At 43.1% G+C, this 26,208-nt stretch overlaps 12 protein-coding genes across 12 annotated transcripts; 3 read left to right on the top strand and 9 right to left on the bottom strand.

Annotated features, from left to right (window-relative positions):
* Positions 1 to 289: 289 nt before the first annotated feature.
* On the top strand, positions 290 to 1,858 carry ATC70_012732 (uncharacterized protein; the record flags this gene model as incomplete). The annotated part of the gene is made up of 1 exon (XM_064831903.1): positions 290 to 1,858. The coding sequence occupies one exon, from the start codon at positions 290 to 292 to the stop codon at positions 1,856 to 1,858; it is 1,569 nt and encodes a 522-aa protein (XP_064678183.1).
* A 311-nt stretch (positions 1,859 to 2,169) lies between these two features.
* EGD1 (Nascent polypeptide-associated complex subunit beta) lies at positions 2,170 to 2,950 on the top strand (the record flags this gene model as incomplete). Its single annotated transcript, XM_064831902.1, has 2 exons — positions 2,170 to 2,249; positions 2,296 to 2,950. The coding sequence occupies 2 exons, from the start codon at positions 2,170 to 2,172 to the stop codon at positions 2,948 to 2,950; spliced, it is 735 nt and encodes a 244-aa protein (XP_064678182.1).
* Positions 2,951 to 3,591: 641 nt separating this feature from the next.
* Positions 3,592 to 4,980, bottom strand: ATC70_012730 (uncharacterized protein; the record flags this gene model as incomplete). The annotated part of the gene is made up of 1 exon (XM_064831901.1): positions 3,592 to 4,980. One exon carries the CDS (start codon positions 4,978 to 4,980, stop codon positions 3,592 to 3,594), a length of 1,389 nt encoding a protein of 462 aa, XP_064678181.1.
* Positions 4,981 to 6,007: 1,027 nt separating this feature from the next.
* Positions 6,008 to 7,591, bottom strand: ATC70_012729 (uncharacterized protein; the record flags this gene model as incomplete). The annotated part of the gene is made up of 1 exon (XM_064831900.1): positions 6,008 to 7,591. One exon carries the CDS (start codon positions 7,589 to 7,591, stop codon positions 6,008 to 6,010), a length of 1,584 nt encoding a protein of 527 aa, XP_064678180.1.
* Positions 7,592 to 7,833: 242 nt separating this feature from the next.
* Positions 7,834 to 10,763, bottom strand: RPL3_3 (60S ribosomal protein L3; the record flags this gene model as incomplete). Its single annotated transcript, XM_064831899.1, has 4 exons — positions 7,834 to 10,433; positions 10,495 to 10,501; positions 10,561 to 10,587; positions 10,647 to 10,763. The coding sequence occupies 4 exons, from the start codon at positions 10,761 to 10,763 to the stop codon at positions 7,834 to 7,836; spliced, it is 2,751 nt and encodes a 916-aa protein (XP_064678179.1).
* A 302-nt stretch (positions 10,764 to 11,065) lies between these two features.
* On the bottom strand, positions 11,066 to 13,503 carry cbp3 (Serine carboxypeptidase 3; the record flags this gene model as incomplete). Its single annotated transcript, XM_064831898.1, has 4 exons — positions 11,066 to 12,318; positions 12,394 to 12,400; positions 12,470 to 13,346; positions 13,400 to 13,503. The coding sequence occupies 4 exons, from the start codon at positions 13,501 to 13,503 to the stop codon at positions 11,066 to 11,068; spliced, it is 2,241 nt and encodes a 746-aa protein (XP_064678178.1).
* A 173-nt stretch (positions 13,504 to 13,676) lies between these two features.
* NEM1_2 (Nuclear envelope morphology protein 1) lies at positions 13,677 to 13,979 on the bottom strand (the record flags this gene model as incomplete). Its single annotated transcript, XM_064831897.1, has 1 exon — positions 13,677 to 13,979. One exon carries the CDS (start codon positions 13,977 to 13,979, stop codon positions 13,677 to 13,679), a length of 303 nt encoding a protein of 100 aa, XP_064678177.1.
* Positions 13,980 to 14,191: 212 nt separating this feature from the next.
* Positions 14,192 to 15,503, top strand: ATC70_012725 (uncharacterized protein; the record flags this gene model as incomplete). Its single annotated transcript, XM_064831896.1, has 2 exons — positions 14,192 to 14,940; positions 14,993 to 15,503. The coding sequence occupies 2 exons, from the start codon at positions 14,192 to 14,194 to the stop codon at positions 15,501 to 15,503; spliced, it is 1,260 nt and encodes a 419-aa protein (XP_064678176.1).
* Positions 15,504 to 15,722: 219 nt separating this feature from the next.
* On the bottom strand, positions 15,723 to 17,670 carry ATC70_012724 (DDE_3 domain-containing protein; the record flags this gene model as incomplete). The annotated part of the gene is made up of 4 exons (XM_064831895.1): positions 15,723 to 16,156; positions 16,212 to 17,026; positions 17,085 to 17,592; positions 17,655 to 17,670. 4 exons carry the CDS (start codon positions 17,668 to 17,670, stop codon positions 15,723 to 15,725), a joined length of 1,773 nt encoding a protein of 590 aa, XP_064678175.1.
* Positions 17,671 to 18,555: 885 nt separating this feature from the next.
* SCS2_8 (phosphatidylinositol-binding protein scs2) lies at positions 18,556 to 20,583 on the bottom strand (the record flags this gene model as incomplete). Its single annotated transcript, XM_064831894.1, has 5 exons — positions 18,556 to 18,903; positions 18,960 to 20,121; positions 20,177 to 20,248; positions 20,309 to 20,451; positions 20,509 to 20,583. The coding sequence occupies 5 exons, from the start codon at positions 20,581 to 20,583 to the stop codon at positions 18,556 to 18,558; spliced, it is 1,800 nt and encodes a 599-aa protein (XP_064678174.1).
* A 3,247-nt stretch (positions 20,584 to 23,830) lies between these two features.
* ATC70_012722 (uncharacterized protein) lies at positions 23,831 to 25,114 on the bottom strand (the record flags this gene model as incomplete). The annotated part of the gene is made up of 1 exon (XM_064831893.1): positions 23,831 to 25,114. The coding sequence occupies one exon, from the start codon at positions 25,112 to 25,114 to the stop codon at positions 23,831 to 23,833; it is 1,284 nt and encodes a 427-aa protein (XP_064678173.1).
* A 218-nt stretch (positions 25,115 to 25,332) lies between these two features.
* ATC70_012721 (uncharacterized protein) lies at positions 25,333 to 26,162 on the bottom strand (the record flags this gene model as incomplete). Its single annotated transcript, XM_064831892.1, has 2 exons — positions 25,333 to 25,778; positions 25,862 to 26,162. The coding sequence occupies 2 exons, from the start codon at positions 26,160 to 26,162 to the stop codon at positions 25,333 to 25,335; spliced, it is 747 nt and encodes a 248-aa protein (XP_064678172.1).
* Positions 26,163 to 26,208: the final 46 nt, after the last annotated feature.

Here is a 26,208-nt window from a genome sequence, read left to right as displayed (position 1 = left end):
TCCCAGAGGCTACTCTACATCTCGCAGTTTCAGCTTTGAGGGCTCACAAATGTGTGATATCTGCATCTATATCATAAATCTGATAATCTATATAATACAAATGTAGCATCCTGCCATGTTCAAGTAGTGTTCCTGAATCGTATAAAAATGCTGCAGGATTCCTCTTCAAGACTGGTTTTCCTATTGCTGATGATTGTCCGCCTTCATTTTTTCTGACAATACCTTAATTTCGGGGATCCCTCAGCATGGCTCACACTTCACATCTTTTTTTTTTTTTTTGCATAAGAGTATGAACACTCTCCTCTTGAGCAAATCAGCAACAAAGGGCTCTAGTTTAGAGTCTTGTATCCGCTTATTTTCAGCAACATCCATTGCTTGCTCCAAGCGTTCAGCATTGCGCAAGCCCAATGTCTCTTCATTAACAAAGCACTTGAAGCCTGATGGACTCAATGGTCGTGAGCGCCGAGATCTACTCAAGGCAGCACTGAAAACCAACAAACCCAAGACAAATGCACCATACGTTCCAGTGAAAAGAAGATTGGAAACGATCAAACCCAGTGTATTGCCAACCTTATCCAGAAAGAACCCTGACTTGGTTACTGAAAAGCAACCCAGCAATGCAAAGCAGCTGTCTGCATTCCTCGCCACACAAACCTTTGACGATTTAGAGCTTAGTGCAGAAACCGTTACAGCAGCCAAGACTGTATTGGGAAATACAGACAATTTGAAGCCTACAGAGATTCAGGCATTAGCCATCCCACAATTATTGGATCGTCGCAAAAAGCATGTTTTGGTTGCAGCAGAGACTGGATCAGGAAAGACATTGTCCTACTTATTACCTACCATTGATATGCTGAAAGCCGATGAAAAGACAAAAGGTCTTGTCAAGAGACGGTTGGACCATCCCAGAGCTGTCGTGTTGGTACCCACTCGAGAGTTGGTTAGCCAGGTGGTGAAGAGCTGTAAAGGATTGAGCCATGTCACCAAATTCCGTGCTGTGGGATTAGGAGGACGAACACCCAGAAGCCAAGTCTCTGAATTGCTTGCGAATGGGCCTATTGATATTTTAGTGACAACACCTACAACGCTTGTTTCCTATCAAAAAGACGGCACCTTGTCTTTGACTGACACCCGCTATTTGATCATTGATGAAGCAGATTCCTTATTCGATGCTGGGTGGGGAGATGACTGTCGAAAGATCATTAAACGTGTGCAAGAAACAGCCGAAAAGACAAAGCAACCCGAGAAAGTCGTTGTGGTATCAGCAACGTTACCTCGCTCTGTTCACAATGCATTGGACACACTTTTCCCTCATCTTGTCAAGATCACAACACCCTCTTTGCACAAAGCGCTACCCAACCTGAAACAATCGTTTGTGGATCTTCAGCGGTTCCAAGGCAACCGACAGCTCGCACTGTTAGAAGTATTGAAAAAGAACATCAAGGACGACAAGACACTAGTGTTTTGTAATACCAAGAAATCAGTAGAGCTAGTGCATAAATTCCTGCAAACCAAGAACCTGCATGCCCTGGCACTGTATAAGGATGCTCCCATGAGTCGCACAGAAGCACTGGAGCTGTTTTCACAACCCAAGCCAAATGAAGGTGAAGAAGGAGGCAATGTGGATCATAATGTGTTGATTAGTACGGATATTGCATCCAGAGGTATCGATACAACGTTTGTGGATCATGTCATTTTATACGATTTCCCTACTTCTGTGGTGGATTATCTGCATCGCGTGGGTAGAACTGCTCGTGCCGGTCAAACAGGCAAAGCTACATCACTTATTGGACGCAAAGATAGAATGATGTCTGATCGCATCAAGAGATCCATTCGCGAAGGCACCGTTATGACTTAGACTGTAGATTAGCAATTATTGTAAATAAACCTCTAGATTCTGTGTAATTCACCGTATGTGAAATAGTAAGCTTATATCGTATTGGCCACCATGGATGAGCATTGCACATAATTATGCATTCAAGGAGCACTATAGAGAGAGGGGCCTGCTTATAAACATTCCTGTGTCTGCACGCAATAAACAATTGCACAATGTAAATCCTACGAAGGGCGCCTACATCTCTGGGCATGGTTTTGCTGCTGATCACCAACTTGCTCCCTATATAAATACCCTCCATTTTGGCTTTTGTCTTCACTAAAATAAATATCAATATGGCACCGATCAAAGTGATCAATGCAAGTCTTGGACGTACAGGTACTAGCAGTTTCTGTGAAGCCATGGACATTCTAGGGTAATACAAAAGTCTGTTGTGTGAGCACTTGATTCACATGTTGTAGATACAATTGCCATCATATGAAGAGATTGCTGGCAGATCCCACATTCGAAACAAGCAAACCATTTTACGAGGCAGCTTTGAACAGAGACAAAGCTGACTGGGATAAGGTCTACGCTGGCTATGATGTAACTACCGATTTCACAGGTGCTTATTTTTGGAAGCACCTCTTTGCCAAGTACCCTGACGCCAAAGTTATCTTGACTGAAAGACCTTTTGAAGAGTGGTTCAAGTCCATGCAAAACACCATTTATCCTGTCATCCGCGCCAAGGTTCAACTCGAGCCTGATCACCCTCGATATACATTCAGACGACTGTCTCTCAGGGTAGTTTTGGAGGGCATTATTGAAGATGATGACAAGTATTTGAACCAAGAGTTCATGAGACAGTATTATAACAACCACATAGAAGAGATAAAGCGCATTGTGCCTGCAAATCAATTGTACTGTCTCAAGCTCGGTGAAGGCTGGGAAGGGCTTTGCGAGTTCCTTGGTAAAGATATCCCTGATGTACCCTATCCCAACGTGAATTCAACAGCTCAATTTAATGAGAAGATAAGACTGGCAAGGGCCAGTAATGCTGCTGCTGCTGCTGCTGCCGCTGCCGAGACTCCAGATACTCCCGTTAAAGAACTGACAATCGGCGCAACTTCGACCTGAATCAGCGTTGCTAGGTAGTACTTCAACACTTTAATTAAATAAAGATCTTGACAAGGAATGTTGCTATTTGCGACATCCTAAAGACTATGACCTGTACTGTTTTCGAATGATGATTCAAGATACTCATGCTGGCATTTTTTTTTTTTTTTTTTTTGCCGTTTCACTTCTCAACGTTCCATTATTACCTGAAAAAATATTCATAAGTTATCTAAAGCAATAAATACGAGTCGTACAAGGTACTTGACGTCTGCATCAACGGTATTAGGCCCCTATACGGGCACTTGACACAGTAATATTGTCTCCTAGTGCTCAAAATTATGTAAAACACAGCAAAATATAGATGCATTTGAGCCGTGTTTTCTCGTGCTAGAAGCCATTTTAGACCTCCAGAATAGCCCCATACAATTGCTCTTGTCTAGTACCTACTTTTTGACGCCTTTGCTCAACTTTTTTTGGGATTACCAAAAATCGACCAAAAACCACAAGGGGGTACCTCATGACTTTCGTCGAAAATCAAACGATCGCGTTTTTGACCTCCAATATGAAGACTTTTTATATTGCATATATCATATCAAAATTTTTTTTTTGTATTTAAATGTGTTTTTTATTTATATTATAGACAGTAAGGTGCCATAAGGGTCTTACATGTCTAAGAAAGAAGAAATTAACTTGGAATGATCTTCCAGAAAAGAGGAGAAAACAGCCCGAGTGATCCAAGATTTACCATCAATTGTGCAGCCCCAATGATGTTGCCAGATAGATGAGAAGGCAGCGCCGAGAAGTTCCAAGATGGAAATGTCCAGAGGATTGTTGTCCTGGCCGTGAAGGGTGGTCAACCCAATCCAGATGGCCTCGTCCGTAGGGAACAGATCAGCAAGACCAAGGTGAGAGACAAACTCATACCAGAAGAGGGACTTCATACTGCAGCCAATGACCATATGGTATTCATCTTCAGTTGCTTCATGACACATCTTACACAGTGGGGAAGGATACTTCACACGGTTCATGGAGTGCAGGCGAACCTGCACCGAGAGATGTCCATGCAGCAAACGCCACCACGGTGTAAATGCCTTGGGCGGGAGACAGAGAGACCAGAAATCACGCCAGAGGTGAGGAGGAAGCAGGAGATGTGGTGGGCGATAGCCAGGAGGATGGGCTGGGCGACGCAACATGTCAAATGACGGATGCCAGGAACGGCGTAACGCCCCGAGAGTGATCTTGTCCACTGTAGCTTTTGAGCGAGGGCCAGTGGTGATGAACCAATGCGAAAAGCTAGCCGTGGGTGGAGAGGGGGTAGTGGAACTCTCCAGCAGTGCGGTTCGCTCTGGAGCGGTGAAGGCCATGACGGACCTGAGAGGAGCAGGGACAACCCAAACAGGAGGACCCTCGATGGGGCACAAGGCATTGAACAGATGTTGCAATGCAGCAGTATCACGGGGACGCACGCAAACCAAGATGTGGGAGTTGGGGAGCACGCTCAAGAGGCTGGCAATCAAGGCATGAGGTGGCAGTTTGTCACTGTTCCTAGTCAAAGGCAAAGTCGCTGTGGGAGACAGGGAGCATACTTGTAACCAGGGCAGATCTAGGAGCCACCAAGACGGCCACTCAGGAGTGAGAGTCAAGGGAGGCAAACGAGTGAGTAGACGAGCCAGATGCTCCAAGTGAGGGCATTTCCGCACACGCGGCCAGCAGGTACGTGGGTATAGCAGCAAAGGCAGCACAGTAGCATGACCTGAGTATACATGGAATGTATACATCAGCCAGGGAGTGAGGAAATCCGCTGGGGATCTGGGACGAAGCAGACGCTTGACATATATGAGATGCAAGGCGAGATGTTGCTTCTTGATGTCAACCAGACCAATACCTCCATGCTTCCTAGGAAGGCAGAGAGAATCCCAAGCCACAGTAGGCCAAAACGAGACGATGTACTGGCGTACCACGCGCTGTATCTCCTCCAGCCACTTGTCAGGAACCACAACCACACGCAGGAGATGCCACAAGCGAGACAGCAGAAGGGAATTCGATATCATATCAAAATGCTTCTCTTGCTCCAAAGCAACCCCTGGAATCTCGTTTGTGAAACCTTCATATGGAAAAATCTGGACATTTTGGCAGAAAACGTTATTTCATATTTTTAGCCATTGCTCACTATGCTTGTTCAAAACTTCAAGTAAAGTTTGTATCATTGTATGCGCCTTGAAGAGTACTCCAAGAATGCATTAGAAAGTATGGCATGATCATCACATTTCATATAGTCGAATTCTGGGAATAAGTCAAGGGAGGTCCAGAAAATCCGAAAATCAACAAATCAGAACAATATGCCAAAGCGAAGAATGAATTTGTTTTGGCAGCCAGCATGCCTCTTTCATGATAGCATGCAATGGTTTTGAAGAGGATGACGAACTGAAACATGATATGTCTTGACATAAACGTTATCTATTGCTTCTGGCGCTTTTTTTTTCTAAATAAAATCAATATATTCTGGTTGTTGCTACTCAAACGGAGGAGATTGCTGTTTGCAAGACTCAAAGTGGTAATTCGTCTGAGGGGAACGTCCGTTTATATATTTGCAGCTACTGCATGTCTCATGTGAAATTCACTCTGTGGCAAAGACATGTATGTGTTATTGCTTCAAAACTGAGAGATGATGGTAAGCCCCCTCCAAACACCCTGCACCCTCGAGCTTTCGCACTACAACGAAGCATGAAACTATATCTTGATTCGCGTGGTCAGATTGTCCGACTCTAGCCCTTATCTGATCTAGTCATTGTTTATCCTCGGAAAGAGAAGGGCGGAAATTGATGGTTCAATCGACTCGATGTATCACTCGCAGGATAACGTGTTGCTGTCAACATTTAGCATTATAAATATGCGTTTCTATAGGCAAACAGCATGATCACATCCACATGCGTATGTGTTGATTGGAGGCTCATATGATGCTTTTAAAACTGCATAAAATCATGGGAAATGGGGATTTAATAGGCTAAATGGCAAAGAGGAATACAAAAATTTATTTGTTCTATGTGTATTTATAAACGAGTGCGAAGAGAAATGAAATTACAACTTGGCTTGAGCAGGAGCAGGGCCCTTGAAGAAGACTTCAGATACCTTACGACGTTGGATCTTGCCAGTAGCAGTCTTTGGCATTATATCAGTGACATAGATACGCTTTGGCACCTTGAATTTAGCTAATTTGCTGGCGCAATAAGCTTGCAATTCCTTTTCAATGGCCTTGGCATCATCCTTGACACCATCCTTCAATACAACAGCGGCATGGACCTCTTGGCCATACATTTCATCGGGTACGGCAAAGCTGACGGCCTCACCAATCTTTGGATGACTCAACATGACAGAGTCCAATTCAATGGGGGAAATCTTTTCACCACCACGGTTAATCAACTCCTTGATACGACCAGTCAAGATCAAATAGCCATCCTTGTCCTTTTTACCTTGATCTCCAGTACGGAAGTAACCATCCTTGGTAAAAGATTCAGCGGTGGCCTTGGGGTTGTTCAAATAGCCCTTGGTGACATTCTTACCACGGATACAGACTTCACCCAACTCTGCAGGATTGCCGGCATCATCCAAAATGACAACCTCAACGCCCTGACCGAGACCCACGGAGCCAGCTTTATGAGGACCACGATGAGGGAGAGGGTTGGAGGTCATTTGATGGGATGCTTCTGTCATAGCATACGCTTCCAACACAGGGGCCTTGAAATGCTTCTCAACAGCCTCCAAAGTAGCAGGAGCTAAGCTGGATGAGCAAGAGCGAATGAAACGGATAGCAGGTACTTGAGAAGGAGGGTTGCGAAGCAAGATTTGGTGAATAGTGGGTACAGCAGTATACCAATTGCACTTGTTATCTTTGAAATCTTTCCAGAAATGGGAAGCGCTAAATTTACGAGGGATGACAGCAACACCACCCGAGAGCAAAGTAGACAGCAAACCACAGACCAAACCATGCACATGGAAAAGAGGCATTACCAGGTAAGTGCGATCCTCGGGATTTAACTCGTATGTGTGTACAATGTTTCTCATACTAGTCAACAAATTGAGATGACTCAGAGGAACGCCCTTGGGTCTACCAGTTGTACCACTTGTGTGTAATAGTAAGGCGGGCTCATCTGGTTTAGGTGTAAATTTATCAATTGTGCGATGAGGTTCACCAGACAATTCGATGGGGACACGAGCATTGATTTCCAAAGAAGTACCGTTCCAGTGGATTTCCACAACAATAGCGCCTTGCTTGTGAGCAGCCTTGACAGCGGCATTATTCTTTTCATTCAAAGCACCTTTAGGCAGGATCATGATGGAACTCTGAGCGTCCTCCAGATAGAAATTAAATTCGTCCTCAGTATAAGCAGGATTCAAGGGAGATGCAACAAGGTTCATGAATGTAGCGCCCAAGAAGGCAACACTGAATTCGAACGAGTTGGGGTAGCTGATGGAGATAGATCTACCGGGAGCTAATGCCTTAGCAGGCACTTGAGCAGCTAGCTTTCGAGAAAAGTCGTAAATGATGTCCAACATTTGGTTGTATGTGACCTTTGATGGCACATCTGCAGATTGTGGGATGATGATGGCGGGATGCATAGCATCCTTTCTGCTTTTGAAGATTTCGAGCAAAGTATCAGACATTTGTGTTGAGTAAAGAGACAAATGAAGAAGAAGAAAAAAGATAAAAGAGTTATGGTGGGGTTGTTTTGCTCTATTTAAATAATTTCTGTTTCGCAAGATATCTAGAAAGATCATGAAATCCGGATTATTATGGACACCAAAAAGGCTTCAACATGATGTCACGTAATTTGTATCAATCGTGCGCAATAGTTAGACAGATGGAAAAACTTTAAATATTACTATAAATAGGTATTTTCTTTTGTTTATTGATTTTGCGGATGTTGTGTTAATACAACTTTTGTGGATGTCGTGGCGGGTAAATGTTGTCTAATGACATCGTTGTGATGTTGATGAGCGGATGCATAGATGCCTAAGCCAACGTTCATGTAGGGCTGAACGATAGATGAATAGCTTTGATTTCGTGTGGGTGGTGCATTGGTGGTGGTACTGGATGCCGCTGTGGATGTGTTCCTGCTGGTGCCACTGGATGGAGCATTACCACGGTTGGATAGCAGCGAATACAGTATATTTTCATTTTCGTTTGTTACCATGGCAACTGTAGCAGCAACAGCAGCAGTAGTCGAGGATGAAGCACTATCATTGGAAGACGATTGGCTGTTGGGACTATTGTTGTTTTCTTGTATTTGGGCTACTAATGCATCAATATCTGTGAGATCAGAATTGCTTGTATCAGTAGTAGATGTGGATGATTTCTTTGTTGATGTTGCAGGTAACCATTGTTGCTGTTGTTGATGTTGTTGGTTATGCAAGAATTCAAGTGGATGATGGTTATTATTATTAGAGGTAGTATTGTTAACTTTGGTATATTGAAATCTATCAGGTGTTGCCCTCCAATCTTGTTGCTCGTGGTGCTGCTGGTGAGGCTGTGGCTGGGTGGGTGCTTGAGCCTGAGCATGTACTGCTGCCGCTGCTGCTGCTGCCGTTTGAAATAGATTGTCTGTAACAGCACTATGGCCACCGGCACCATAAGAGTGGAAAGAGGACATGGTAGGAGGCACAAACATGGTGGAGGACATGGAAATCGAAGGTTTTGATCTCACAGTAGGCGGTGTAATCAATCCGTTTGCGAAATAGTCTAGCTTGGACCATTGCTGACGTTCCTCATCTCCGTATCTTGCTGCATTCAAGCTACCCAAAACGAATGGAGTCATCATATCCTCTTGGCTAAACACATCCGCATTATTCGCAGCAGCAGCAGCAGCAGCAGCAGCAGCAGCAGCAGCAGCAGCAGCAGCAGCAGCAGCAGCACGATTGTCCGCTTCCGTAATGGCATTCTCCAAGTTGGTAATAAATTGAGTCATCTTGTCGAGCGTGCCGGTAGTTTTGACCATAGTTAATAATTTTTTCATAAGTGGCATAGATTGTTGAAACATAAAACGTGCATGTCGAGCTAAAACAAGGTTTTCACATGAGCATTGTCCAAGGTGAAACTTGATAGACTCTATAAGGGCATAAGTAGTAACATCATGGTTGTAGTACCAGACGGTATCGTGATCGATCAAGGCAGATATCAGACGCACCAAATGCGTGGCAACGGCAGCTGACCTTGTTTGGATGGATTTGACGGTAGACAAGGCATAGGGTTTGAGGACGCATAATTCAATGATATTGTACAGCATGTGAAGATGACATACCATGAGATTGGCGGGTTGTGCAGGCGTGGAGAGTGAGCTGCTACTGCTATGGGTGAACAGAGGTGTCCACTGCAAGTGCAATGGCAGTGATCTAAGCCAATCCAGAAGCGCATTATCTGAGTTCAGCGACATTTGATCATAGGTGTGTGTTCTGACAATGGGTTGGTACATGGCTGCTTGCTGCTGATTTGACTGCAATGTACGCTCAGCAATCTGAAGCAACTTGATGGTGCATACAAACGTCTCTAGTATCTGGTGCTCTGTTACATCGTCACCCGGTTGGAGCAATGGCATATCCAAGCTGATATCTCTGCTTCTGAGCATCCAAGGCTGTCCAGTTGGAATGTGTATCAGCTTATCCAACGTGTAACACCCCCAACAAACCCTCTTTTGTAGTTCTTTTAAATCGGAGCCGCCGTCCATTTCGTCTTGATAGAGCATGTCATTTTTGATATCCAATTCTCCAGTGTAATTTCGCATCAAATTCAAATCAAGGCACATTTGGAAAGCCATAGCAGCGTACATGGCTGGGCGAGGGTTGCAGTTAGATTGGAATTGACTCATCAGGGCCAAAGCAATGACGGTGCTTAACTTGGGCTTGCTAGATTGCTGTTGTTGATGGTGCTGTTGCAAAATCAGCGATTGGGCATGTTGAAACCAAATGTCAGACTCATCGTCTTGCGTTTGCTGAGCTCCATGCGCCATGACCATCAGTAGCAAGACAGGCGTCAAGAGATAAGAGGCATTGTAGTGCTGAATGGGTGAATCAAATTGTTTGAAAAAGATTCTCTTTGGTATAATTGGGAAGATGGAGTAGCAACGCTTGAAATATGTTTGAATATGTGCATGTTGAGTGGATTTCGATGGTAGATATTCAATACCCAGCGTATGGTCATGCGAAGGCGCTTTTGAATTCATTGTTGTCAGGTTTAATTTTGTCTGATCCAAGTCCCATTTGCCTTCTTTTCCTTCTGCCGGCCATAATTTATTCAGTCGATTCAATATTTCCGTGGTGGAGGATAGTAATTTCTGATCTACGGGCAGAGGTTTCTTGAATTTAGGTGAATGATGCGTGTTGGAAGCAGGTGGAGTAGATGCCCTGGATGTGGAAGGGGAGGGTGATGCGTCTGTTGATTCATTGTCTTGCTCATTTGCAGCTGCTTCCAATACAGATCCATCTTTGGAAAAAGTGCACGGTCTGCTTCGGGCTAAATATAAAAATGAGTACATGCTGGTTTATCATGACCGGAATCCCCATCTTTTCATTACCTTTGCACTAGAATAAAGAGAGTGTTAGTTGGACGATGATGGATGTATGTGGGTTGCCATGGTTACCTGCATACAGGGTTGCAATCCATCACACTAGAACAATCAATTGGCTTGAATACACATGTCCAACGCTCAAAATGAACCAAGCATACCTTGATCTTTTTCACTCGACATGTAAAGCAAGCCTTCCCAACCTTGAATCGCTTCTGCTTTGAAGAGCTCTTTTTATCCTGAAGATCATGTTTCATTGCAATGACGCTTGTTGACATGTCCTTGTGGAGAGAGCTTTCTGAAAAAAAGGGGAAAAAGAACAAGAACAAGAAGAGAGAAAAGAATGAAAAATTAAAACAAAAGAGTATAAATAGGCACTTTCTTTTTCCGTCCATTATTCAGGTGTTACGGATGATTCAAGCCCATAAAAAGAGACAAAGCATTGCCGCGGATGACATTTTTCAGGATAAGGGTTCAGCAAGGCACTGCCGAGGTACTGTATATGTACGTTGCGAGTTATTTATAAATAAGGGAGATACTTTATATATATGTACACATGTACACAGAAATGTTGCTTTATCTATGACGTTTCTGGTATTGGTTCTTTTTCCTCCTCCTCCTCCTCTTGCTCCTCCACTTTGGCTACTTCATCTGACTCAAGTATGAACTCTTGTCTATCAAAGAGAGCATCATCGTCATCGTCAGCCTGCGATGGTTGTTGTGGCTCTTGTGGGGATGAGCTTCTTTGGATGGCTGATGCACTGCTCAATGTAGCCATGGAACTGGACGGCGACTTTTTCGTCAGTTCGCTTACTGTAGCTGCTCTTCTCAATGCATTAGGAGGGTAGAATTTATCGTCTGGCTTGCTTATATTACTAGCAATCGATTGCAAGGGCGCTTGTTGATATGGATGATGTTGATGATAGTGCTGCGTAGGTGTGCTAGCTGCTCTACGGATAGCCCAGTCTGCTGAGCAGGAGGAGGATGAATCACCATGCTCAACACGGCTGTTGAAATTAAATCCAAATGTAGTAGTGGATGATGGAGAGGATATGATGTCTTGATCGTGCTCTTTATAAGATTTGGTTTGAATAGGTGTCCAGGGTGATGGTACTAGTAATACAGAGGAATTAACAGTGGTAGCAGTGCCAATGGTATCCGAGCGAGTAGGCAAGTTGCTCGTATTGATTTGCAGTGGATGAGCCGCTTGGTTGGAAGGTCTTCGCGAGGTGCTTTGGCAGTATTCAAAGGGTTCTGTGGATGAAGGTGGATCGCGAAATTTGATTTCTAGCATTTCTTGACTTTTGATGCCATGGTGTGGATAAATGATGGGCTGAGGCAGTAGTCTGGAGGGCTGTAATGGGGGCTGTGGTGTCTGTGCTATCGTATAGGAAGAGGATGTGTCGGAGCACTCGCTGTTGTCGTCTCTCCGTGCTCGACCGTCTTTTGTCTGATTGCGCTGCTTTTGATGGTAGTTGTTTAATAGATACAATGCTACCAATATTAATAGGAACACAACGAGTCCCCCTGTCACAGCACCAGCTACTATTGCGATGGAAGGTGAACTCGGTCCATTTGAGTTGCCAGATGAGCTCGGTCCATTTGAGTTGCCAGTTGAGCTGGCGTCTCCTCCTCCTCCTCCTACTCCTACTCCTAACCCGCCGTTTGATTTTGTACCGATGCCTCCTGTATTGTATCCAGGCGAAGGTGTGTAAACTGAAGTCCAGCTCCAGGTGATGACATCCAGCACTTCGATGTCTGCCATGACAGTGAGTGCAGTCGACACGCCTGTGAATCCAAATGCGACAATCATATTGGAACCCACCAATGTTGCTTTATCAACCATATTAATACACATATACACACACCCACACCCACATACTATCAAGTCGTTTTCATTTTCATTACCTGTATGCTAAGGATAATAAGTAAACATCTTCTGAAGATCATGTATATGCAATTTTTATAAAACACAAAGGCTTACATCAGCTCTTCCTTGCACGGCGGCATTGGTATTCTTCACTGTCCATGTCCAGGTCCTGGTGTCCAATACAGCCACATCATTATACACATGGTACCCATCATAGCCACCATACACCAGAATGGAGAACCCGTCTGACATCAGTACTTGACTATGACTACTTCGAGCACCTGGCTTCTTTTCAGCGTCCAATTTTGCATTGATCTGGCTCCACACAGACAGCCTGATATCGTACACCCAGATATCAGACAGGGGAATAGGCTCACCAGTAGCACTATCAAATCCACCCAACACAACAATTTTATGATCCGAGATGAGTGTCTGTGTGTGCGCATACCGCAGAGGCGGAGACAAGCCAGCAGGTGTAATGACTGCAGAATTAGCTGGCCACGTAGAGTCAAACCGATACATACTCGCTGATAAGGCCGGTCTGGTGATGCTGCTATTCGTCGTAGTAGGAGGACTGATTGTCACTGCACGTTTGCCACCCCAAATATAGGCGATGCCATGTTCTGTTGTTGTGGATGCGGCCCCTTGTCGGTTCAAATGATTCCCACTCGGTAAGCTGAACGAATTCCATCGACCCAAATCACAATCATAGCTGTAAGCAGTCGGCTCTTCATCCGTCGTGTATTTTTCGGTTTGCGGCATCACACCTCCAATGACAATCATATTACCACTGTTTGTACCGCCCATGAATGCAATATGAGAATAGACGGAGGGTCCTCCAATAGAGTCTTGTGGACCAGAGGCTGGTTTCCATGGTGGATCTGTCAGCGAATAAGGCGAATGAATGGGCAAGATGGATAGTTCGGATAGCCATTCTGAAGTGTTTTTGATGGCTGAGCTCACAGAGGAATCCCCACCGTAAAAATAGATGCTACAGCCATAGGATTACTACACACTGCTGATCTTAATCACGCCTTGGCTTACCTGTCATTGACAAGCACAGCAGAATGTCCAAATCGGGGCTGAATGATATAAGCTTGATTGAAATGTATCAAGAGTAGTAATAGTATCAAGATCGTGTTTACCATTCTAAATGTCCATTGCAAATAAAGAAAGAGAATAAAAAAGAGAAAAAAAAAAGAAGAGGGAGGGGGGGAGGTGACAAGAGGAGCGATATAGGATTAAGATATAACATACAACGAGGGGCCGTGATTTCGACCGTTTATTGTACAAGAGGTCCATATTAAAACCAATTTTTAATTTACAAATGTACACGTTTAAATAAAGGCTCACCATTGCTACTGCTGAACTCTTCTACTTGCTGCTGTTCTTCTGATGGTAGCCCTAGCCGTGCCTCCATTTCTCTTCTTCGCTTTCGTTCACTGAGCAGCAGCGACTTGCCCATGAAAATGTCGTCTGGATCACAGTCTTCCACTGCTGTTTCGTCTTGCATTTCTTTGAGGTTCTTTTGGTCCTTTTGCTCTTGGAGATTGGATAGTAATTGTTTGAATTGCTCGACATCTTCAGCTGTCAGTGTTACAGATGTAGGCTGTCTTCTTAGCATGATGTATGTGTCTGTGTGTGTACGTATGAAAGAAAGGGAGAAAAAGACCCATAGTCAAAAAACTGGCTTTCAATGTGCAGTGAAGCACAAGAAGCCCGTTTGCTCTCTGTCTTTCTCAACATGCAATATGGAACAAACAATGAAAACAAGGGGTGCTCCTTATACACGACAAGGAGCCCTGCTTTGCTCTTTTATTCCACTCTTTCTCTCTCATGATCAATACGACCCCATGCGGGCTATTCAAAGCCTATTTCCTCTCCATCTCCAAGAGATCGCTGGTGTTGAGCATTGTGTTTTCTGCAATTTTGACCTTGTGCTTCATCAGCTCCTCTCAAGATGCCCTCTTTAGTAGACAGGATGATTCCTACATGTATGCTCGCAATGATACGCATTTACTGTCTAGTAAAAACAACTTTGATTGCCTCCCTTGCGAATCACCTCCCGTAACAGACTGGAAACATCGAACCTACAGTTTCAAGCAGCTGTTTGAAGCTTGTTTGGACAGGGGAAAGTCAGCAGAGTACTACATCTCGATCGTGCTTGTGGCGAGAAACGACAATTATGGCGATGATCAATTAGATAGATTGCAAAACATGCTGGACAGCACATTTCTGATGGCGCAAGGCACAAAGACTCGTATGGAAGTACTGATCATTGAATGGAATCCAGTGGAGGGCAAGAGAAGCATTGCAGACACCTACCGATTTCGTCGATCCAAACATCTCACTTGGCGCATCATTACTGTACCTCCCAAGATACACGACACTTTCCAATATCCACATCCCAAGGCATTGTACGAATTTGAAGGTAAAAATCTGGGTATTCGGTATGCTCGTGGCGAGTACGTTGTGTGTGTCAACCAGGACGACATTTGGTCGCAAAACATGTACAATGCCATCAAATCAAAGGCTTGGAGGAAAAAAAACATTTATACACAGCGTCAAGAGAGACATGCTCCCAAGTAAGTGTTGTGGTCGTTTGATGTAGCTGTAGATACTAATGCAGTTTATCAGCCAAGGCTCTAACCTGGATGATCCAGCCCTCGTGCGACTCTCTCCATTTGCAACAGATCATGAAATCCAATCTAGCTGCAACTTCACGACTGGCTCACAGGAGCCTCATCCAATGCAAACGGCATCGCTGTCAACTGAAAACTACTTGCAAATAGGCCATGAAGCCAGTGGTTTCACACTTGCTCACCGTGATGTATGGGCAGCTGTCGGTGGCTATCGAGAAACAGGGGCCACTCTATGGATGGATGTAGAGTTCTTGGCTACTGCACATGCTATGGGGTATCCTATTATCTATTCAGAAACACCGTTCAACTGTCATCAAGCGCATGTTAGAGTGGAACATGAGGGTGCAAGCAATGATAGCAAGGGCGTGCAAGTGGATCAGATCGTTGAAAAGAAGATATCCCACTCAAACACCCGTCTGGGCAGGCATTGGGGATTATCGCATATTCAAAATTTGTATGAGCAGGGTCTGCAATGCCAAGTATTCAGAGGAGGGTTAGGCGTGTAGTGCAATTAAAGAATGGCCGCGGATAGCTCTAGATGTGCAGTGCTTCCGTGGTATGGCATTCATCAAACCTTAATCACTGTGCTCCGTGACATTGGAGTTGTGCAACACACTATTCTTACATGGCTATTCAGTCTTGAATAAAGTAGCTCATCGTCGACACTGATTCTTGATGGAAAACAAACAGGGGGGGGGGGCTATTTATTATAATACATAGACAATCTAATTATTTTGGTTACTGGTCTCATTGAAAAACTTCATCAAGTTGGTGCTGCGAAGTTCAAGCCAGTTCTTGAGACTAAGACTAAAGCTGGAGGTGGTGGAATCGGGAAAGGTGCCATTGAGACCAAACATGAATGGAATTTGATTAAAGTTGAAACTAGGGTCGATGGCGTCAAACAGACTTTTGTTGCCAACACGAGGCAACGACTTGTCCCAAGCAACATCTTGCTCCAAGAACGTGTACAAATCATCAATACGAGGATTCAGAATATCGGGGTTGACCAGGTCTCTGGTAAAGTTGTATATCAGATCGTGGATTTCTCTCTTGAATTCAGGCACTGCAAGTAGACGGGATGTCAAGGGACGTTGAAGGAAGCCAGGGAAACGAGTGTAGTTGCCACCATGCATAGTCTCAGCGCTGAAGAAGGCGGTTCCTGGTTTCTGTTGTGAGTATGTCATCCTTCCACTTGAGCACATGTATAAACTTACCCATCGACATGTCAAAATCTTGGTTGCTGTACACAATGCGTTCGTTTTCAAGGTCATCGTACAAGAGGTAGTTGTTACCATTGGCCAGGTAAGCATCTGACTGAGAAGTGACAACCTCAAAAGCGATACCACGCAAGAAACTAGTGACATCAATCTTTTCATTCCATAGATCGACTGAAGAATTGTCCAAAGTCGTGTTGGATTGCTCAGAGATGAATTTACACAGCTCCATGACACGAGTAAAGTTGGCGCTGCCAGAAGAAGGATTCTCACGAACAGAGTATTGTTGTGTGTATGCAGTAATGTTGTCGCCCAGATAAGTTAAATCTGAATTGGAGAGTTGCATGGTGCTGCTGAGCTCCACTTTATCAGCGTTGGTTGGCGATGGGTTGGCAGTAGTATTGCCTAGAACTTCAAGAAGCACAGAAGGATTGGCATTGTAGTTGGGCCTGGCTACGTAGAGAGCACCTTGATCAAATCCCTTCTTTTCGCCTCCATTAAACACATTTCTAAGCCATGGATCCTTGAAATTATCGAGAAAGCCAAACAAGCCTAATGGTTGGTCGTTCAGAAACAGACGCACATAACTGTATTGACCCACAGGGAGACCAATGGACTCGGCAATAGCATAGGCCAGCCCCTCTCTCATATACGAAAAGTCAATGGCCATGGATCTCAGCTTGAAACGACGGTAGTGATAGAGGTCTTCTCCATCTTTGGACAATTGAAGCTTGTAGGAAAGTTTAGGGAGTGAGCGAGTACTGAAGCCTGAAACAGCAAAGGTGACATCTTCAAAAGATTGCACATCATGCGGACTGATAGATAGACGTTGTTCAGTTAGTTATTCTCTTATTATCTGCAATGCGTGCATACCTAATGTACGTCATGCTTAATCCCTTGACATCGATATCTGCGTACTGCTGTTTGTGCATGTTATCAATAGCTGATTGATTACCAGTAATGTGGATAGTAGGGATCTCTCCATCGATATGAAGCTTCGACTTGATACGATCAATGATGGGAAGAGGGCTCATGATGGTAGGGAGTTGAGTAAGGTTCATGGTGTTCCAAGATCTTCCATAGTACTCGTTCAATGTCTTGTCGTCAGTAACAGGCTGACGAGTAAAGCTCTCTTGGTCAATCACGTTGGATGGATTGGCCTTGTCAATGACAGCATATCTGTAACCTGAGGCAGCAGCAGGTGCATCGCCAGTGTGAAGCAATTGCGACTTTTTGCTGACTGATGTAAGTGGGTATAGTTGATCATCGACAATGACAGCAATAGTTTGGTTGTCGGGTTGAAGTGACACGACATTGTAAGTGATATTACGGGCAGCAGCGGCAGCGACAGATGCCGCACCAGCAACGAATAACGCAATGGCTACAATGGAGATGTCAATGTTAATTGGCCATTGCGTCAAATTGTGATTAAACAAACGGTACCTGATGTAATTTGCATTTTAGACTATGAGATGATATAAGCAGAGAAACAAAGAGGGTATAGTTGCTTTTCTGTTAGCCCCTTTTTATACCTATACAAGAAGAGTAGAAAAGAAAGAGACATCACCAACGAGGTTCCACAGCATGCCCAGAGAAGCATTTACCGACTTTTTAACACAGAATGAACGGGTACACTTGATTTCCGAAAAGTAGATCAGGCTGTTGCCGCGATCATATTGCGAAGCCTTTGTTTGCCAATGCCAAGCTCTCTCTCTCTATAAAAAGGTACATGCTCACAAAGGAGAAGAAACCCGCCAACATATAAATAGCCAAGCAATGCTAAGCAAATCATAGTATCAAATGCTTGTTGCCTGATTGAAAGTGCGGATATCACACATACGTCTTCTTGCATGCTAACGAAATCAGTGTGTAACACCAAATGTATCATTGGTATAACATTTAGATTTACTGCATACATAAATTGTTGTCATAGCAAACGCACTAGCACCTGATTTTTGATCAGAAGGAGGCTCTCTGGCCATCTTTGACGAAACAAAACAAAATAAACTTTTCAACTTGAAGTGTATATGTATCAGGATGGTGTCTTGGTTTCATATACAAATTTCGGGTAGAATTCACCAGCAATTCATTATTGGACATGTCTGACAAATGTCAGAAGATTGATAGATTGCTATATATAGGGATATTCGGTTATAGCTCTCGAAAACGAGGCTGGCGTCATTAGGGTCATCATCGAGCAACTCATCTTCCTCATAAGATACACAACGAACGTATTGTTGCGTGCAACACCAGAATTTACAGCTTGTCTAGTCAACAGGCATGTAGAGGCCGAGAAGAGTCTTTATTCGATTATTGCTAAATGATCAGGGGCACAATCTAGGTGCTACTGATTGCCATATACCATTGGTGTAATTTCTAAAAATACAAATCCTTCACTCTCCAATGCTCTACGCAATTGTAACAAATCCTTGGCTTCAGTTTCTGCATTCTCTCCGTTCCACATTCCCACAATAGCACCTCCACTACCAGGAAATTTGGCAGCACAGTTATGCTGTCTTGCCAACTCAATCATTCTCAAGTTGGAAGCACCCACAACAGCGTCGCCATATGTTTCGCGGCGAAGGTTAAAGTTGTTGGACATCAGTTGAGCAAATGCCTTGTGATTGTTTTCCTGTAAGCATGTGCGAGCTTGCTCAGTGAAGGACGCAAACTTTTGCATGGCATCAATGATCTGTTTACGTCAAGTGTCAATCAACCTCAGATCGTCCTTCCTCTCAAACGGCCTACCTCTTGATCACCATTCAGAAAGCGTTGTTTGACAGCACTATGTACCTTACCCGAATCATCAGGATCAGCAACATAGGCCAGCCATAGTTTGGGCAGCAGTCCAACATCCAAAGATTCGTATTTACCGTGGCCATGCTTTTCCATGTACTCGCGATCAAAATCCATATAAACCAAACCGCCAAATGACTGGATCACTCTGTCTTGCAGACCAGCAGCAATACCTAATTCTTCCCATTCCACCTTTAGCACGAGACTAGCCTGCAATTCCAATGGTATCTGTTCTTGAGTAACGCCGTAAAACAAACTCAACATCTTCCATAATGCAGTGATAATAGCAGAGGAGCCAGCTAAGCCCACTTGACGAGGAATGTTGGTCTCAAACATCATACGAAAGCCTTGTTTGGTGTTAATGGGGATATTGTTCTCTTTGCAATGCAGATAAAACACCTTGCAACAAGCCTGTAGTAATCGATCTCCAGTCTCGTATCCGTCGATTTGAGAGACACCCACCAGACACTCGAGCGAAGAGAATTTGTGTGGATCGGAAACAGGGTTAGGAAGAATAGTGATGGCCTCTACTTCTTGATCATCGGCATGGTTGGGTATCAAGGTCACTTCTGCCCAGAAGTTAGAGATCAACAGAGACATCGTCTTGCCGTAGAACCCGTCACTGGGGTTGCCCATCAACCCCACACGAGCATAAGCCCTCATATGCAGAGGTTCAGTCTGAAATTTGAATGATTTGCATCGATTGTTAAAGTCATCGTCCTTGCAGAATTGCCATGTATCCAAGTAAGACTGCAGCGAAATGCTGGCATCGACATAATTGAGCAGAGGATAGTCTTCCGCTGATAGTTTGCTGACAGAGGCGTCGTAAGCCTTTGTAATAATATATAGTTTCAGTCTACTGCTCTGATCTGCGTCCGCTGTAGGTGCCACCTGTTCAATATAGTCGTCAAGGCCTTGCAATAACTCGAATGACATGCCAAATGCAATTGAGTTTTCGTCCATCATTCTGATAAAGTTGCGTTTGCCATCAAAGAGCTCGGAATGGTTGTAGTATATCGCCTCTGTAGGTATTATGTCAGCTCCTGTAATCACAATGTCGTTTTGAATGTGCTTCACTCGGTGTACAAATGCAAGATCCTGCAAAATGCCCGAGCTGTGGTATACATTTAGCCCAAAGACTTGCCCAGTTGGTCATCTACACTATATACCTTAACCCGCTGTTGAGTATATTCTCTCGAGGGAAATTGACAGCACTCGCCCATCTTTCAAAGTGCTTGAAGCTGTAAATAGACAACTATCATGAATACACGACAGTCGCCCCTTCTATTCATTTGACTTACTTGTATGCATTGGAGATAATATAGACGCAATCAAATCTATCCTGAGCATACTCATACCACCAACTAAGAGCAGGCCTTCCAGAGATTGGCAGCAAACCCTTGGGCACACCTCGAAACCTTAAAAACTTGGAGTCGTAGCGATCCTACCACGTTCTCGGGTCAAAATACATCAATGAGCTTGACAGCCTTGTATTCTATACCTTGATATCTGTTTCTATTTGAGTCTCTTTTGTGCTAGAAGCGACAATAACGAGCGTCTTTTTTGCTGGACTCATTTTTTTGAAAAAAAAAAGAGGACAGAGAAACCAAACAAAACGGGAAAACTTTCCCATCACCCCCTCTTTCATTGCACAAAAAAGGTACGCGGAGATGCTCAAAGCAACATGAATTTCGAAGCGCTATTCTCCGGAAGTACGAGATAAAGTTGCATTATAAAATAGCTTTTGAGTAACATTGCATTTCACATCACTCAATACCAAAAAGATGAACGGCGAAATATCCTCTGGGGTTACGTATTCGCCCTGATGTAATGTTTGGCGTCTCTATGCCTGTTGTCTCTTCGAGAACGCATGAAGAGCACCAGATTGGGATGGCAATCCAGCATTTCGCTTCCAAGTTTTGCATTTTGATAAGCGTATTGCAATGACTAGAACTATGATATATAAACTTTATAGAAAAAAGCAAATTAAAGTAGATAGCCAAAGCTGCGGTACCTAGAACTTTGCAGCCTCCTTCATGTTAGCTTCACAAACATCGATCATCACCATGGGAGAGGCATTCTATTCAACCGCCAAAATTAATTTAAACGTCGGTCTTGAAAACCATTCTAGATTGGATCAATATTAATTAATTTCGACTTGATTCCATTTATTTAGTAGATTCGACTATAAAAATTGTGTGATCATCCGATACTTCCTTAAGCTTTCTAAGAGTACTTTTCAGAGCGCATCCGATGGTGCTAAATAAAATAGGTGTTTTGAATAAACTTATTGAGCAATACTTTAAAATATGAAATTACGTTTTTGACAAATATGTCGAGATGTTACATATCAAAGTTTCATAAACAAAGTTTCAGGGGTTGCTTTGGATCAATACAATCATTTTGTTTCAGTATATGCTATAGTAAAAGCCTTCGTTTTCAAGGTGAAAAACGCGATCGTTTGATTTTTGATGTTTTTGATGAGGTATCCCTCATGGTTTTTGATGGAATTTTGGCGATCCTAAAAAAAAGTTGAGCAAAGGCGTCTGAAAGTTAGTGCCAGATCAGAGCAACTATGTGATGCTATTCCGGCATCCTAAATCGGCTTCTAACACGAGAAAACGCGCCTAAAATGCATCTCAGTTTCACTGTGTTTTGCACAATTTTGAGTAGTAGGAGGTAATCATTATTTATACTGTAAAGCATTCAAAAGAGTTGACAAACAAACCATATCCTTTCAAAAAGTTATAGAATTGTGTGCCGTACAAAGTGAATAAAACCATCGGCAAAGCCGGCAATGGGGAAGGGGTTTGGGGGAAGAATATAACGCGTCTAATTCAACACTTTATAGCATTGATTTATAGGGGGTTTTTACCGTAGCGAAGCAAAGGTGCAAAGCCATGGTAATAAGGCGTCCAATCCAACACTTGGTAACATTAATTTATATGAGGGCTTGATTGTAGCAAAACGAATATACAAAACCATAGTATTCAAGTAGCAAATTCGAGTTTTTATTTCCATTGTTAATATGCTTACCAGCGACATAGCGCATCAAAATTTGCATGAATCAGCTTTACCAAAATCAAATATGCCACCTATTCAAATTAAAAATTGCTCAAGCTACAGAACTGCCTTTCCAGTAAATTACAGCTACCAAATACGTGATTTATGCCGTGTAAATACACTCTATAAAGCAATACACAACTAAACTTAACAGCTTTTAAGCCTTCATATCTTGACAAGTAGACCTTTATGCGCCACCGGAATGACACCAAACAATTGTACGTGAGTAGTAGTAACATCCTGATACCTTTGCTCAACTTTTTGGGCCACAAAAAAAAATGGCCAAAAATCGACCAAAAAGCATGAGGGGTACCTCATGGTTTTCATTGAAAATCAAACGATCGCATTTTTTACCTTGAAAATGAAGACTTTTCCTATGGTATGTGTTGAATCAAAATGTTTCTTTCGATCCAAAGCAGCCTCTGAAACCACTTTTATGAGGCTTTCCTATGCAAAATATGGCTATTTTCGCTAAAAACTTCATTTCATATTTCACCGAATTACTCGGTAATTTCATTTAAAACATCTATTACAACTAGTACCATCGGAAGCGCCTTGAAAAGTACTTGAAGAATGTATTAAGGAGCGTAGGGTGATCATCACAGTTTATATAGTCGAATATCAAGGAATAGATTAACGAAGTCGAAAAAAAAAACAATATCTTTTTTTTTTTTAGGACAAATAAATGCTATATTTAAAGTCCTTTAAACGTCACCTAAATAAAGGGAGAGGAGGGGGGGGGGAAAGACTGGATATATGAATATACAAGATGGAGAAGTTGATCTAGGTTTTCCTGGGAATGTAAGGTTGTGAGAGATTTCTGAAGATATAGAAGGAGGATGGAAGGTAGAAAGGGAATGTTGTTGAAGTGGTGCTGAACAAAAAAAAAAAAAAAAACAATATCTGTCCAATCTTGAACAGAAAAACTAAGTCGAGTTTGAATCCATTTTGGCGGTGGCATTGCTGCTGGCTGACCTAAATGCCTTTCTGTTGATGGCAATGATGATTGCGATGCTGATTAAATGGGAATCATGGAATTGAAATGGCAACTGCTAAACTCAAAAACTTATTTTAGAGAGCTTTGCCTCATGAAGGTATCTTTTGCAATGGAAATACCTCAAAAGGTCGCTGGAGATCTTACACAAGTCTTGTATTTACTTATGACCAGCTTTATGTCGCCATCTTATTAAGAGCATCAGCAGCAAATGGTATAACCAGAAAAAAATAGAGATGGTGGTGTACAAATACTGCATAAAACTTGAATTTTCTTTCACATCGTCTCAATAATAGGCTTCGTTTGATATCAGTGTATAAGCAAAAAGGGTGCTGAAGGAGATATCTCGTCGGATAGAGACTTTTGTTAGCGATTGCAAAATGTTGTAGCAGAAGTAAAGGATATCCACGTTAAACAGCATAGCATGGCTACTCTGATGACTGAGTCTGAGTCAGGAGATGGCTCTAATCTTGCAATTTTCAAATTCGGACAAAAAACGTTCTAGAAGAAATGCTTATACAAACCTTTTCCAATTTGAGTGTTATGATGGAAGGTTGATTTGTATAGGAAAATGATCATGATTTCAATTGCATACAAGTTGATTTATACTCTTGCTAAATGAATGTCTTTAGACAGGTACTTTTGCTAAAAAAAAAAAATCTCCTCTTATAAAGTTCAACGTGAACAGTGGTAATAGTGCACACTGTATCCACCATCCTATCAAACTACTACACAGGAATAATCATATATATATATATATACTTTATTAAACTGCTTCATCTGAACCTGGAGTTGCAATATGTGTAATAGAAGAGGGATCGCTGCCGCCGCCACCTGCTGCTCTCTTCTTGTTATTATTCGAGATATCAGTATCCATTGGATCATCCACAATCATATCACTGCTGCTTTGATTTGATGCATTTGAGCTTGATCTTCTCCTTAAATGATTCGCATTGGTACAAGGGCAACATGAGTTAAAGACATCTTGTTGTTCCTGCTGTTGTTGGTCTGTGCTATGACCACTGCCGCATGCAGAGGTAGTCGTAGCAGTGATAGTAGTATTTGTACTACCTTGGCCTAAATGAAGGTGTGATAATTCACTGCTCATCATAGTCGACGTTGCTGTTCCATTACTGCTGCTCACAGCAGTTGTGTTACTTGGGGCGACACAGCAGCGTAAGGGATGATGATGATGAGGAAGATGATGGAGATGATGGTGGTGGTGATGATGATGATGGTGATGGTGGTGGTGGAGAAGATGGTGCTGATCAGGAGAAGCGGATCGACGGTTAGTTGTGTTGATCAATGTACAACTTGTATTGGATGCGGTGGGTGCATCGACATTCAGGTTGATAACAGAACCACCATCGCTGTTGGTAGAAGCCATGTCTGAACCATTTTGATCTAATAGGTCTGGCGTCGATAGTCGCAGTCGTTTTATATCATTGACATCGTTGCTAGATGTTCTCCGATGATGCCTTCTACTGGTGGTTGTACTGCTGCTGTTGTTGGGTTCCATCAGGGGCAAAGTTGTAGCAGGTGTTGTCACCATCTCTTCTGAATTGGCGGTTGTCGAAGGTGCGGATGTAGTAACAAGCGTAGTAGGGGCACTGCCAGCATTTAGAGACACAGTTTCCATGACCACACCACTGTCTGTTTCTGGGGCCATGGGTGAGGCGGTCGTCGCTGCAGAAAGCAGAGAAGGCACAGCTACATCCACAGACGGGCCATCTGCAGAGGGTGGCAACGAGGAGGAAGCAGAAGCAGAGGTGGATGAAGCCAAGAGAGGATCACTCTTGTCCGGTGCGATACTAGCTGTAGATGGAACCACACGTTTTTTTCTGAGTTTAGCACCCAATGTTTCTCTTTCTCTTCTAGCAGCTTCTTGAAGCATGACACATTTCACTTTATAGTCAATATTGGCGGGGCTCTGAAGATACATGAAAAATTCAGATAGCTTTGAGAAATCCCACTCTTTTGTAAAAGCTCTCAGGAACCTCTCTCTTTGAAAGCTGGATGTTGTTGTGTATGGCGCAGATGATAGCACCATGGTAATCAGCGTGGTTGTATATTGTGTTGCCCAACTATGTGTCAAGTGACGTAAAAGGTGAGCTCGCCGTAGGTCACCTAGATGTTGGAAATCCAATGTTTTTTTAAGGGGAGATGGTAATAAATTATCCACATATAAGGTATGTATAAAAGGAGAGAGAGAGAAAAAGAGAAAGAGAAAGAGAAAGAGACATGGTTAATATCATCATCTTATTGCTCTTAGGAGAGAACCCTTTTGAATATATGTTTGTACTTGCCTGCTTCATCACACCAGTCTACGGTCACATGTCGTACTAGAGTGCTTATACTCTCTAATCGCCAATCGCTTATAAGCCATTTCAAGGCATTTATGATGCGAACCAAAGGATATTCATTCGCAATACGATGTAGATACATGGCAGTGACCAACACATTTTCTTCTGATTTTAGCCAGGAATAAAATGAAGCATCGTAGAGCTGATCCATGCATTTGATATTGCGATATACATCTTTCCAATTATCTTCTGCTGAATCCTTCAATACGATTGGTTTGTTGAGATTATTGTTGTTACTGGTGGATGTCGTAAATGTGTGGGATGTTGTTGCGGATGTTGTGATGTTTGCGGATGATGTTGTTGATGTTGTGGATGTTGCTGATGCTGTGGCAGATGCTGCTGTAATACTTGCTGCAGTAATATTTATAGTTAGTGAAAAAAAATTTCTTTATTTGGTTCTCATAGCAACCAATAAACAAACAACTGTTACTTACCAGGACATCTACTTGACTTTGTGCCTGCCCATTCAGCTACCGTTAGTCCATGAAGTGGTGTACGAGAAGGTAAATGAAAGTCCAATTCTTGAGAAGGAGGTGAAGTGGGTATATAATGTAAAAAAGGGGCTGTAAGTAACGGTATATCGCTCGTGTGTGTATTGAATCTTGATGATGATGATGATGATGATGATGATGATGATGATGCTGTTGCTGCTGCTGATGACGATGGTGATGAAGATGAATCAGCAGACAATGTATTGCTATTGTTCGGCGGTGAAGCTGCTGATGGGTTGGGCATGGTGTGTCGATGTTGAGAAGAAAGAGAAAAAGAAAGAGAAAAAAAA

The sequence above is a fragment of the Mucor velutinosus genome (genome assembly GCF_035048745.1).
Source record: "Mucor velutinosus strain NIH1002 chromosome Unknown tig00001569, whole genome shotgun sequence".
NCBI lineage: Eukaryota > Fungi > Mucoromycota > Mucoromycetes > Mucorales > Mucoraceae > Mucor > Mucor velutinosus.
Note: the sequence above shows the minus strand (reverse complement) of the source record. Positions and strands in the feature narration are given on the sequence as shown.